Source organism: Citrus clementina, unplaced genomic scaffold (assembly GCF_000493195.1).
Source record: "Citrus clementina cultivar Clemenules unplaced genomic scaffold, Citrus_clementina_v1.0 scaffold_5, whole genome shotgun sequence".
Lineage (NCBI taxonomy): Eukaryota > Viridiplantae > Streptophyta > Magnoliopsida > Sapindales > Rutaceae > Citrus > Citrus x clementina.
The window spans coordinates 2,782,774-2,796,895 of NW_006262201.1; the positions used below are offsets into that span (position 1 = coordinate 2,782,774).

The 14,122-nt window shown below is 34.3% G+C and overlaps 1 protein-coding gene across 1 annotated transcript; it reads right to left on the minus strand.

The window, feature by feature from the left end:
• Positions 1-4,352: 4,352 nt before the first annotated feature.
• On the minus strand, positions 4,353-8,787 carry LOC112098376 (putative disease resistance RPP13-like protein 1). The gene has a single exon (XM_024184562.1). The coding sequence runs from the start codon at positions 8,771-8,773 to the stop codon at positions 4,397-4,399; it is 4,377 nt and encodes a 1,458-aa protein (XP_024040330.1). The 5' UTR covers positions 8,774-8,787; the 3' UTR covers positions 4,353-4,396.
• Positions 8,788-14,122: the final 5,335 nt, after the last annotated feature.

A 14,122-nucleotide genomic window follows, 5' to 3' on the forward strand; every position in this document is an offset into this window, starting at 1 on the left:
TCTTAAGATTATTTGTTAATTATTATGTAGAAAGGAAAAAAGATGGATGATTTCAATTTCCACCAATCGATATGCATGCACGAGTCTGAACTGAGACTGAGAAGACTATTAGTACAGAGACGGAGGAAAATAATCTGCTGAAGCACCGAGTGGCCTATTTGGATTTTTCGGAGAAGGTTGATCTTTAAAGTTCATTGTTTATTCAACCAATCATAAACAATCTTTTGTATTAAAAAAAAAAAATTAAAAGTTCCAGATGAAATGGTATTTTGAATATTATCTGCAATATTCACGTGATTGGTACCACGTTTTTTATTTTCTTATTAACAAAATTATTTATTTCGTAGGGACCGTATTCTCGCTTCCAAGTTTCTCATACATATGCAATTTAACCATTGCGGTTAATTAGCATTTGAGTTTTGACTTGGGAAGCGGTAGGGATGGGAATAAAATTCGGATCCGCATGTTAAAAAATGCAGATTCACATGTAAGAAATTAAATCTGCACGGATCCGAATCCGGATTCAAATACAAGTGCATTCAGAAAATCAGATATCCGGATCCGGCTAATTTTTTTATTAAATTAAAAAATATATATTAACTTTAACTTAAAAACAAATTTAACCCAACTCTCACATTCACACGCGCTTACAACACTTTACCAGCAGCCACATCCCACAAACCCCTAACACCCAAATACCCCCAATTCCGTAGGATGTCGCCGTCTGCCTCACGGCCTGGCCTAAGCCTCGTGTCCAAGCCTCGATCTAAGTCGGTCTATGTCGTTGCGCGCTGAACGCCTCGATCTGAGTCGGTCGCTGCCGCTGCACGCTGCACGCCTCGATCTGAGTAAGTTGCTGCCGCTACACGCTCGATCTGAGTCAGTTGCTGTCGAATCCTCGCCATCGAAGAAGCCTCTTGCTGTCGAATCCTCGCCATCGGAGAAGCCTCGTCTAAGCACTTTAATTAAAATGGTATTGGCAAGCCTTGTTGAATCCTTTGGCCTTTGTTGATTCAATTTAGTTTAATTTTGAATAAATTTCTTTGCTGATTCGTTTCATCACTTTAATTAAATGCATTAATTTTCAATATAATGTAAATGTTTAATAGGTTTTGGGATTAAGTTTTAATTTGGAAAATTGTTGAATTTTTAAATTAAAAATTTAAATCAAATCTTGGTGAAACCTGTTGTCATATGCTGATACGTCACTGTACAGTAAAATTTGTTTATTCAAAATTTAAATTATGAGTTCGAATTTGATGCAGAATGGGCAACCAGCCTACTGCAAACAAATCTTCTGGAACAGTTCAGATGAAGGGACAGCCAATCCAGCAAAACAGCAACTGTTGTGGTTAGCAGATCATGTTATTTTACTACTACATGTTAACTATGTTGACTGCATTATCTTATGAATCTTTTAATCTGTCAAATATTTATTTCCTGCTTTAAGTTTTTTCCCGTTTATAACAAATTTAATTTCTTGCTCCATTGCATTCCAAATTCCTGTCAATTTACGAGGGAAAAAGAAAAGAGAGACGAAATGGGAGAAAATGGTCAAATTTGTTAGGGGGGAGAGAGCTGTTCAAGTAGTTTTTGTTCTCGTTTATTGTCGTGACCCTCTTGTCGCTTCTCTATGACCTGGAAGTCCGGTCATATCGGATGGGTAAAGTTACCAAAACGGCATAATTTTGGGTGAAATATCATATTTATGTAACACTTTTGATAATATTTTTATGCAACAAAAAAATGTTCGCTGTACCCTTTTCACATTGTGAAGCGCATGATCGGATGAGAGCAGTCTGGATTCTGGCATCACAAGCGAATGCTTTGATTTGCTTAGTTTGTTTTTTGTTTCTGATATTTTCTTGGCATTGGGTGGGATATTGTTTCTCTTTTGAGTTTCCCTTTTTTTTTTATTATTATGGAATTTGGAGATAGTGTACATGTATGAAGAAGACGTAATCAAGTTGTTTTGATAAATTCCCCTGGTCGGTTTACTTCACTAACCATTAATGCGCAAAACCTCCTAATGACCCTAAAAAATCCCGTACATAATTAAAGAATTTCAATTTAATATGTACAAAAATAAATAACTCTCAAATATATTATTTGATAATTCTAAAAACAACAATTCGCTCTAATAAATCTCGTAGGAAATATATAGTCTATATTGTAAGTCTTTTCGAGACTAATTCAAAGAGAAAATACGAAGGACATATAATTGACCTTCATCTGTCATTAAGAACTCTAAATAAATTCATATACGCATCGCAACTAATTACAGTCCTGATACTTCATTTGGTTTTTGTTAATTTTCTATACAGTTGTGCTGTGCATAAAAGTTTTGTTAAATGAAATCGGCAGGTGAGGATTAATTAATCAGTTAATTAAGATCCAGTTAATGTAATTAATTTTATTTGATTTTTTTAATTCGAGTTCTAAATTAATCAATTAATTTAGATTCATGTGAAATTGAAGTGAATTAGTTTTGATCTGTTTTTCGTCCTATGTTTGTCTGTGTTTACTCTTACTTTTTTTTTGTTTAAATTTTCGTTTTCTTATTGTTTACTGAATAAATTTATGAGTTTTATTTGAGTATGATGATTGATTTGTGATTATAATTTGTGACTTTTTTTTTTGGAATTTAAATCTGAATGCTTTTTAAGTTGAATCTAAATGTGTTGGGCTGCGATTTAATTGAGTGATGTGTGAGCGCCAAATATTCAATAACTGATAAATTATATTTATAAATATTAATAGCGATGGCACATAAACAATTAATTCAAGAACTTGCCCATAGTGATTAATTTAAAGAGTATAAGTAACATCGCAATACAGTCTAGCCCTTACATGTTTAATTAGCAATTGAAAACTACTGTTGCTGATGAGTTAGAACATTATAACACTGTTGCTGATGAGGCAGCTGGTAATTCTTCTGGTGAAGATATTAAGACTATTAAAGCTTAAATGTAATTAGAGAAATATAATGCATTCCCTTAGTTTGCTTTTTGTTTTTTATATTTGTTTTGCTAATGCGTTGCTTAGATTGCTTTTTGTTTTTTGAGATTTTATTGGCTTAGTCATGGGGTATTGTTTTCTCTTCTAATTTCTATTTTTGTTGTTATGGGATTTGATTGTAGTGTACATATACGAAAATTATGTAATCAAGTGCTTTCAATAAATCATGATCGATTTACTATTAATTAATCAAATTTAATTTACTCAAATTACTCATGTACACGATCAAAATAAATTTAATTACATGACATATATACACGCGCGCACACATAAACAAAATGTAATTAACTTTGAAATATAAAATATTTAAAATAATCACCGTACTAACAATTCACAAGTTAGATTTTATATAAATAGACGAAATAATGTTAATCTAGCGAATCCAGTCATAATAAATTGATTTTCATTTATATTAATTATGTCGAACCATGTTATTTTAATAAAGAGCACTTGAGAATATATATATCCAACAGGTAAAATTTCAAAACAATATTTGCCAAAGTCTGACTAAGAGAATATACATGCACGCACGTATATAACCGTACAACAGAAGGATAAATAAAAGAAAATGAAGTTTCAACAGCTAAATAATGCAAACTCATTTTTTTAACAAGCATTTTATTGTTTAATTAAAAAATTTGAAAACCCATTAAATACATGTAAGGACTCACCGACGCCGAACCATATTAATTTAAATTAGTTTTCAACTGAGATTTGAATTTTGAAATTACATACACAAACAAGCCCTTTTTTTAAAATACTAATAATAAAATATTTCATTTTTCATCTATTACTACAAGAGGTATAATCGCAAAAGTGAGGAAGGCAGTCATCCTCTGTTCAATTATCAAAAACTCCTTTTACCATCCATTTGAACATACACAATCACGCCCAATTTGAAAAAAAAAAGTAGTAATTTTAAAATATTTCAATCGTCCACTGTTCAGTCACCAAAAACCAATTTACCATCCATTTCAACACCTAATTTCAAAAAAGAAAATACTAATAATAATAAAATATTCTAGTCGTCCATCCTTTTACAAATAAAAAATATCACCAAAAACCAATTTCCAATCTATTTCAAAACAAATTTTGCCAAAGTCCTCCTCGGCTAATTAATTCATACATTAATACAGTCCTCCTCTGCTGAATAATGCAAACCCGTTACGTTATTCTACCATTTCTTTTTAAAGCATTCCCCCCATTTAATAAAAAAATTCGAAAACCCATTATATGCAATACAAAATGCCCACCGACACCAAACCATATTAATTTAAAATAGTTTTCAATTGAGTTTTGAATTTTAAAATTACATACACAAACACACCCGATTTAAAAATAATAATAATAATGCTAACAATAAAATATTTCAGCCGTCCTATGTGTTATCGCCAAAAACGGATTTCCAATCTATTACAACATAAGGTATATGGGTTAACAAGTCCCAATATTGTCCTCCATCCTTTCTGCACTTCTCTGCTATCAACGGACATTCGTCGATGTATAATCGCAAAAGTGAGGAAGGCAGGCCCTTCTCCGGAAAGTATTTGAGCTTGGGACAATCCCCGAGATACAATTCAGTGAGGTTTTGAAGATCAACAATTGAAGAAGATAGGCGTTCCAGATTTGGAAAATTGAAAATCTCCAGAGACGTTAGAGAGGCAGGAAGAGGAAGCGCGGTCCCTAATCTTTTGTCCTCTAGTGGAAATGACACCATGTCCTCATCGCATCTGCTGATTGTAAGACGTCGCAGAGAGGAGAATCTGTGAAATCCCCGTCCCCGCTCAATCATTGACTTCCAAATCTCCATATTACCCCAAATATCAAGTGACTGAAGGTTGGTGGGAAGGCCATCTTCTTCTTCAAGGCTTGGAAGCGCACCTCCTTTTCCTATTGTTAATTCTTGAAGAGAGCTCAGATTGTGCAATCCCTTGGGTAAGGCCTCCAGTCTCTTACAATTAGATATCGCCAGCCTCCTGAGTTTCGCACAAGGCAATCCCCCTTCGGGAAAGGACACCAGATTTCCACACCTCCCTATACTGATTGTTTCAAGAGATGTGTTGTTGTCCAACCTTTCTGCTATTGACTCCAGCTTTGAACATCCCCAAACAACGAGGGACTTAAGAGACGAAGGTAGATTGCCAACTTCAAGGGACTCAAGCGTGGCAGGTAACTCGTTTTTTGAAAATATACATGTCAGAGATCGACAGCTGCCAATATGCAATTCCTCAGGAAGAGATGAGGTGTACCTTCTGCTGCTGTTGCTGCTACACTGGATACCCTCTTCCGCTGTCAAAGTCCTTATATTATCGCAATTGTAAATCTCCAACTGCTTAAGGCTCGGTGGTAGCTGGACCGCAGCAATATATGTCAACGAACGGCAACCATGAATACTCAAGATCTCGAGAGACGAATTGGTGTCGCACATCCATGCCTCTGGTAACGATTTCAGTGCATCACATTCTCCAATATGAATTTTCTTCAACTTGGAAGGCAGAGCAACCTCAGGAAAGGAAACAAGGGAACTGCACTTGCAGATTTCTATCTCTCTCAAGGAACTGAGGCTGAACGATGATTGTGGCAGCTTCACAAGGCCTTCGCATTCGCTCAATCTTAGATATTCAAGTCTGCATGACAACTCGCAGAGCTGCTGTTGTTGGTCTTTCTCTTCCTCCGCCACCAAGGATTGAATTTTGGGACACCGTCTAATCGTCAGTCTTTTGAGAGAGCAAATGTCTTGCAGTAATTCGTTATGACTCTTCCATATATGTGTTTCATTTTTCATATTATTTATCTCCAATTCTTCCAGTTTTGGTATTTGCGGCTTCAATGGCCCTGCGAGAAACACTTGATTTGATGTATCTCTACAAACCACTGAATTCTGTGAGCCGAGATGATCAGTTGCACTTCTCCACACAACCTTTTTACATCCACCAATTTCAAATTTGCAAAGAGCTGGAAGACTCGTAACTGAAACTGACAATTCTTCACATCCTTCAATTACAAGCATCTCCAATGCAGGAAGGTGTTCTGGAAATGTTCCTTGCAGCTTAGAACAACTTATAATATGAAGCTCTCTCAATTTAGGAAACCCTTCAACCCCCTGACTAGATCCATGAGGAATCCAGTCTTCCCATTCTCGCATGTTTTCAAAATGAAGAGTCTCCAAGCATGGAAAAGGAATCGGGGAATCATTCCCATAGAACTCTGAACCCAAACTCTTTACTCTACTCATTCCACGCACTGCAAGATGCTTTAGAGAGGGTAGTTGCCCGACTGACGGCAAGGTAGTACACACGCCGCAATCTTCAAAATTTAAGGACGCTAAATTTGAGAATGTGGAATCTCCCAACCAAGTTGGAAATTCTTTACCTCCATAGCCACTGATACAAAATTGTTCCAAATTTTCATGAGGTTTTAGCATGTCGAGCACATCCTTTTCGGTTTCTGCCTCCGTTGAAGACAAACCATTGGTACTCCGTGTCCATCGGAACCTTAACACTTTAAGATTCTTCTTTCCATCCAATTGAGCCTCCTTCGCATCACCAATGTCTTTTACGTTCTCCAATTTTGAAATGTTAAGTGTCCCACGAAGATGCGTCAACAATTTTAGCTCTCGTATCCCGGAACCACTGTCTTTTCCCACAACAAAATTACACAGCGTCTGAAGGCAAGTCAACTTACCAATTCCTAGTGGCATCTCCTCCAACGAACCTGTATCTAAATTATCGAGATGATGCAATTTGATGAGGTTTCCCATGTCTGCACACAACTTCTTCAGTCGCCGACAGCCCTCCAGCAGAAGAGTGTGCAAATTGTAAAGCTTGTTGACTGATTCAGGCAGAGTTCTAATCTCAGTTAGAGATAGGTTAAGGTACCTTAAATACCTCAAATCACCAATTGAATCCGGTAGCTCAGAGATTTGATATCCATGCAGTGAGAAGACCCTCAACCGTTGGAGTTTGAACAACATAGGAAGAATGCTACGAGCCAAGAATCCAAGCGAACGATTTGACAATGTTACTGGTAAAAAAGTTCGCAAATGGTGGATATCATGCAAGTCCTCAAACCTTTGAACGCCATCACAAAATCCACGAATGTATGACAGGTGACGAAAATTTTTGGAAAAACTTTGTTGCTTGTTAACCTCTGAGTTAGACTCCATTGTGAAGTATATCTCCCCCGCAGCCCATTGAGCAAGGTCGTTGACAAGGTCGTGCATCACAAATCGTGATTTATTGTTGCTTGATTGCTGGAAAAAAGATCTTGAACGTAGCTCTTGAAAGAACTTTCGACCTAGATCTTCATTAGGATTCCCTCTCTCTTTGTGATCCAAGAAACCCGAAGCACACCATAATAAAATTATCTCCTCCTCTTCAAATTCATAATCCTTTGGAAACAATGAGCAGTATGCAAAGCATTGTTTCAAAGGTGCCGAAAGATAATAGTAGCTCACTCTAAGCGCCGGTATAATGTCACATCTCTCTTCTGGTAAATCCCATATCTTGCAACTGAGCACCCCTTCCCAATCACTCCGGTCAAGTTTGCCACGTAAGAGTCCACCAAGAGTTTTCGCAGCTAAGGGCAAGCCGTTGCATTTGATCACTATCTTCTTGCCAATTTCCTCCAATGACTTGTTTGAACTGAAATCTCTTGTCCCCAAAGAGTGTTGAGCGAACACAGACAGACAATCATCATTTGACAGCTTTTTCAAATGATAATCCCGAGCAGTCCCCATGATGGCTGCAACCTCTTGATTACGAGCTGTGACAATAATCTTACTCCCCGGTGCGCCAGCTTCAAATGGACGGCTCATGTCAACCCAGTCATTGTAATTCTCATTCCAAACGTCATCTAAAACAAGCAAAAATTTCTTTTGAGATAACTTCTTCTTCAGCTCCTCTTGAAGCAAATTTAAATCACTGTCATCAGTAGTCTGCTTAGTAATGGATCTTAGAATTGTTTTTGTTAGCCTGATAACATCAAAATCATCAGAGACACAAGTCCATGCTTTGAGATCAAAATGACCCTGCACTCGAGCATCATTATAGACAAGCTGAGCGAGAGTGGTTTTACCCAGCCCGCCCATGCCTATGATAGGAATAACAGAGAATTCACCATCATTTCTCAAATCATCCCTCAACAACAATTCAACAATTTCCTTCTTTTCTGCTTCCCTGCCAAATACCTTGGCTTCATTCACCAAAGAGGTTGTGGGTAGTCTTTGCCTGTCTTTTTTGGACCCCCCAGTTGAACTTTCTTTCAAATCCAGCAAGTCTTTCTGTGTCACAATTTCATGAAATCTGCCGTTGATCTCTTTGATTTTGGACATCAAGGCATAATCGAACTGAATCGATTGTGGAGTAAAAGTGGTGCAGCAAGTAGGAATGAGCTTCCGAAACTTACTTGTTCTTGTACGACTGCTACTGGGTTGATCCTGAGCCGCAGCTGGATCTCCATTTCCAAGCAGCAACCTCCTCCGGAAAGCCTCAGTTTGAAACTCATCCAACAAGTCTTCAACATCATAAGCGAAGTTCTGAAGCTTGCCAAGCCACTTCTTCACAAACTGATTAGTCGTCTTCTTCTCCTCAGCATCATCAAGCACCGCCTTGATCATCTCCAACATATTCGCCCACTTCATCAGATCGGCCTGGATTTGCTCTTGGCGTGCAAAAAACAGAATCCCCTCTGAAGCTAACTTATTGACCAGCAAATCAACGGACGCTGTAAGGATTGCCTCTCCGATGATTGACATTTTTTTCTTTTTTTTTCTTGTTTTGCAAAGAAAGAAACAGAATTTTGAGTTTTGAAAAGCAAAATGAGAAAATTGAACAATAAGTGTGGAGGGTCAAGCAAAATGCGCGTAACAAGTCTTCCGCTTCTTGTTTATTCCAGGAAAGTGCAAATAAAAACAGAGCCCACCACCCATTAATAATTGAGCAATGCACCAATCACGAGTCACCACCACTCGTTACCATGAATATAATAAATTGCACCTTGATATTTGCAGGGTCCAGCAACATTGACCCAGTGTCCGGGTAAATGCTGAATAACGAGGAAAATGGAATGTATCCACTACGAACCTTCGCTTTACAAGTCTTCAAACTCATAAACCAAAATAAATCAAAACGTTTATCTCTTCTCTCTCTTTTTGCCATATAATTACTTTATTTATTGAATTAATTTCCATGCTAAAAGGAAGACTTAAAAGTGCACTACAATTTTTTATAATCACAATGATAATTCCTACTATCATGTTATTTTAATATCGTGTCAAAATAAATTATAACAAAGTTTTTTTCTGTATGAACACTCTTTTTATTTATGAATTTTTTAATTTTTAATATTTTTCTCACTCTTTTAGTCTTAATATTTGTATATCTCTCTTCAAACTTTCTTTATTATTTAATTTTTAAAAAAAATATAAAAAAAAAAGAAAAGAAAAATATTATACTTAAAAAATAATAAATATTTTATGAGTCTAATACAAGCCTGTATTGTTTTTTACAATGAAAGAGCACGCGAAAAATCTCACTCATAGAAAACTTTGTGAAAGGCATTTGAATGTGTGGCCACATTTTCCGAACGAAACGATAAGGCTTTAGCCTTATAATTGCAATTAGTTTGTCTTGTAACTAAATTATTGCCGACAAACACCATCGTGCTGACAAACCGGGCATGCACGTCCTCAAAGACATTGACATTGTGGACAAAGTGGTTGCAAGGGATGGGGATTAACATGTCTCCAAACGACAAGCAGCCATGCATGTAATTAGTCACAAGTTGCTTTGAAATAAATAGGTACTTGACATTTGGCTCACTGATTATGTGTGCAATATTCCCGTATTTCCCATTACTTCCCGTACTTTATGCATTATTGTTTTGTATGTCTTTTGGTGTTTGTCTAAAAAACCACATAAAATATTTAATTCTACATTTTATTAATGTAAATGAGAAATGAAAATATCAACATTAAAACAAATATACAAAATATATCAATTTAACACGAATTCTTAAATTCAATTACCAAATAAATAAGTCTATCACAACTCGAAGTGCTTTCAATTTAAAAAGAAAAAAGAGAAAGAGTAAAAAATAAAGAACTACAAATCAAAGTAGCACCCATAACCTATTTCATAGGCTCATTCAACACCAAGATCTTAGAATTAAAATCTTCAATTCATTCATTACCACTAGCACCCATTCAACGTGGTTTTTCTAAGCAAAATATAAAGTACAAAATTACAATAAGCATATGATACTCCATGCTTTAAGATCCTTATATAATTTTATGAATAATTTTTTAGTGAAATTTTATGATTAAAGTTAAAAATACAAATATTAAAATAAGAATGTTGGACACCTGCACAACTATTTGCCAATTTTTTTCTCTATAAAAATTCACTTGCAACTTGCAGCAGGTTTAAATTTATAATATCAAACTTGATTGTAGCTCGCAAAATTTTTAGATTTGCGATAATTTTTCCACCCTAAGTGTAGTTAGTATTATTTATCGTGTGTTTCCAATTGGCTCTTATAAAAAGCCTAGGAATTGTTTGAATAATAATGGAGACAAATTTTTCCCAAAGATATTCTCTTTTTCAAATTCTTTTCTTTTCTCTATTATTGTAACTTCAAATCCTTACAAATTACACATTACAGACATGAACACAATGTTTTGACTTTTGTCTTGTCCAGAGAAATTTAGGATAGATTTTGATGTACTAAGGTTCTGTTTACTATTGAGATTTTGGAACTTTTGAGCCACACTTGAAATTTGTATTATTCTAATAGAGTTGTAGCATTCGATATGTGATTGGTATTAATCACGTGTTATGTTTACAGCAGTTAAAGGTATATTGAATCAAAATCCACTTTTGATCGAGATTTTAAAGTAGATTTTTAATTTGATAGCCACTCAAGTTCAAATATTGGAACCACTGTTCTTTATAACCAAGTGAGAGAACTTGTGTCCTAAAAGTTGAGGGTTGCAGATCGAGTTTTACTACCAACAACAAAAGTTGGTGTTAAGACTTTAGTTCCCCTCCTACTGATGGGTAAGGATAATTAGGACTTTACATCCCCTCCTATTAATAGACATGGGTTATTAGGAATATTAAAAAAAGGTTCAAATATTGAAAAACTAAGTATGAGTTATAAAATTCATAATACAAGAACACGAAATCAAGATAAAATTTTAAAAATTTAGAACCATGAGAGCGTAACTTGTAAGTTTCAAATAAGCATGTGCAACATATGCGTATCGATACTCATTAGGGGTGAGCGTTAAGATCGGGTTAACCCAAACCAAACCTTAAATTTATTTTGGGTTCAATTTGATTTTAGTTGAAGCTTTCAACTGAGTACAAAACTTAAAAACAATTACGTTGTATTTCTATTCGAATTTAACAACAAACTAAGCAACCTAATCAACTTAAGTAAGCAAATTTTAAAAAAAATTCCCATAAAATTAAATCTAACCCTAATTAAAAAAATTCAACTGCGGCCTTCTCGTCGTCTTCTTTTCTTCTTCTTCCTCTTGCTCACCCCTAATGCCCCATTAATGGAAATCCAACAGCTCCAAACACGTTTCAGCCGCTTGCGCGTGTGAGAAATTTTCCTTCCCATAGGATTGTTCGTTTCCTTGGCTTGCATCCCAGCAGGATATTCAGGCCGGGCATTTTTCCGGGCCTATCCCACCTATAAGTTTTACCAAAACCCAATCATAAGTTCATAATGTTTAGTGGTTACTATAGATATATATATATATATTCACAATTATTAATATAGCCCAACAGATTTTTCCAAAAAATAAAATTAAATAAAATTACAAGCCCACGAAATTCCTTTTCCGATTTTGGAATCTACCTGCACCTTTCACTTGCTAGGCTTTAACCAAACAGACGACGTTATACAAACTTCTATACAATAAGGCAATGCAAACAAAAGCAAGTGAATTAAAAATAAATAATTTCTCATTAATTTGCAACAGTATTAATAAAGTGCATCAGAAAATATGCATTTTTTTTAAAATGAAAATAAATGTGTTAATTAGTCAATTTAAATGGTACGATGTTTTGAAATGATAAAAGCGATCTGAAGTTTAAATCTTACTCTTGACGTAATATTTAATAACGAATTTGAAGAACAATTAATAATTAACAGAAAAGAAAAAGTGCTTTCTTTGTTAACGATGATAATTTATTCAGACGATGAAAATTCTTGAGTGGAATAATAAGTATTTTCGAGTGTTGCCATCACGAATAATATTTAATTTCCTTTATATAGTTATATCTCAACTAACATTTAAACAGAAGCAAGTTGGAAATTAAAAAAAAAAAACCATTGAGAGAATGAAAAACTAACAAAAAAAAAGTTCAAAAATTATATCTCAATAAATTTACTTGAGAGCTACTCTACTGATCTGTGAAGAGAAAACACAAAGAATAATGATATATCCCAATTAATAGGACAATTTTTGTATTTTTTGTTTATTCAAGAATCACGAAACTTCATTTAAACTTGTTATTTCATTGATAATATATTAACATTGAACAATGTAGGGGACATTCCTGTCCAATTATGCCCATAAATTAATTAAAGACCACCAAAAAGTTCAGGGATACTATAGTAATTTAAGTCAACAATTTCTGTGCTTGAAATCAGTCGATCAAACTCACTTTAGAGTAAATTGAGAAATCAAAATCACATTCCCCAATTCTACGATTTCAATTCATCTTTTTTCATCAACTGAAGAATTGGTTGTATCTCGTTTAGATAAATATAAAATATAAATGACGAGGAGACTGGAAAAATAAAATCAAAAGAAGAGCACGAGTTTTGTTGAAAATGACTCTTTTTTATCATTTTGCTGGAGTGCATGTATCTACATATAAACTAAAGAAGCACGTTTATTTGTATTAGCTTTTTATTGTATTTTTAATAATAAGTCATTTTTCAATGAACTTATATCAATTTTTACGAAAATGATAGGTGTTAGTTAGTTGATTCAAAGGGCAAAACCTCTTGGGATAGAGCTTGTAATTTATTGGCTCATGAATTGTCTAAATTGACACTACCGAAGCCAAATTATTATATTTGGTTCAAAAAGCTCCTGTTGAGCTTCAACTTTATTATTCTATGATGTTTATTAACAAATAACAATTTTATTAAAAAAAAGACCTCTTGAAATGATATAAAAGATTTGGGACCTGAATCTCACTGGAATTTAGCTTGAGGTTGGCATTGTTAGCATAATATTTGAAGATAGATTTTTAAAAATTAAAAATCAAAAGAGTTTTTTTTTTTTTTTGGTTCACACTAGTTAGTTTTACTCATAGTGAGATTTAAACAAAAGCGGAATAATAAATCTTGATATCCTGACTTATGGATAACATCTACATAAGATTGTAAAATCTATTGTACCGAAAATAAGAGGTCTGAAATTTAAATTTCGCTCACATAGTAGTAAGAGAATTAAATTATTGTTAGATTGAATTAATTAAAAAGATTATCTGATATCCAAAACAACATATCAACAAAATTGAAATTAAAAAAATTGAAGAGAAAAACCATTGAGAGAACGAAAAATTAACACAAGAAAATTTCGATAACTAATTGTATCAGTGTGCGCCAACTTCACTTATTAAAACTTGGTTATTTCATTTTCATTGATAATCATTTTGACAACGATTTTTCTTTCCAGCTATGCCCATTAACTAATAAAAGAACCGCCGAAAGGGTTCGGGGATAATATAGTAATTTAAATTAACAGTTTCTGTGCTTCAAATCATCAAATCAAACTCACACTTCACAACAACAGAGAAATTATCTCATTTTTTTATTTATTATATCCAACTCTAAAAATAATAATATTAAATAAAACACCTGTAACTTTAAGACATACATATTCCCAAAGTACAAGTGGAGCCGAGAGGCTGGGAGTCGTAATGAAAAGAAGAATACAATAAAATTGGGGACCATAATGAAAACTGGTAGAACCTACAAGGGCTAAAATCAGAACAACGATATCTCAAGGTCGCCGAAACATAAATAATTAATCTTATCTTTCAATTGATTTTTGTGGAGACAGAGACAATTAAAC

Coding starts and splice junctions, on each gene's coding strand:
- LOC112098376 (XM_024184562.1), bottom strand. CDS start 8,773: ATGTCAATCATCGGAGAGGCAATCCTTACAGCGTCCGTTGATTTGCTG.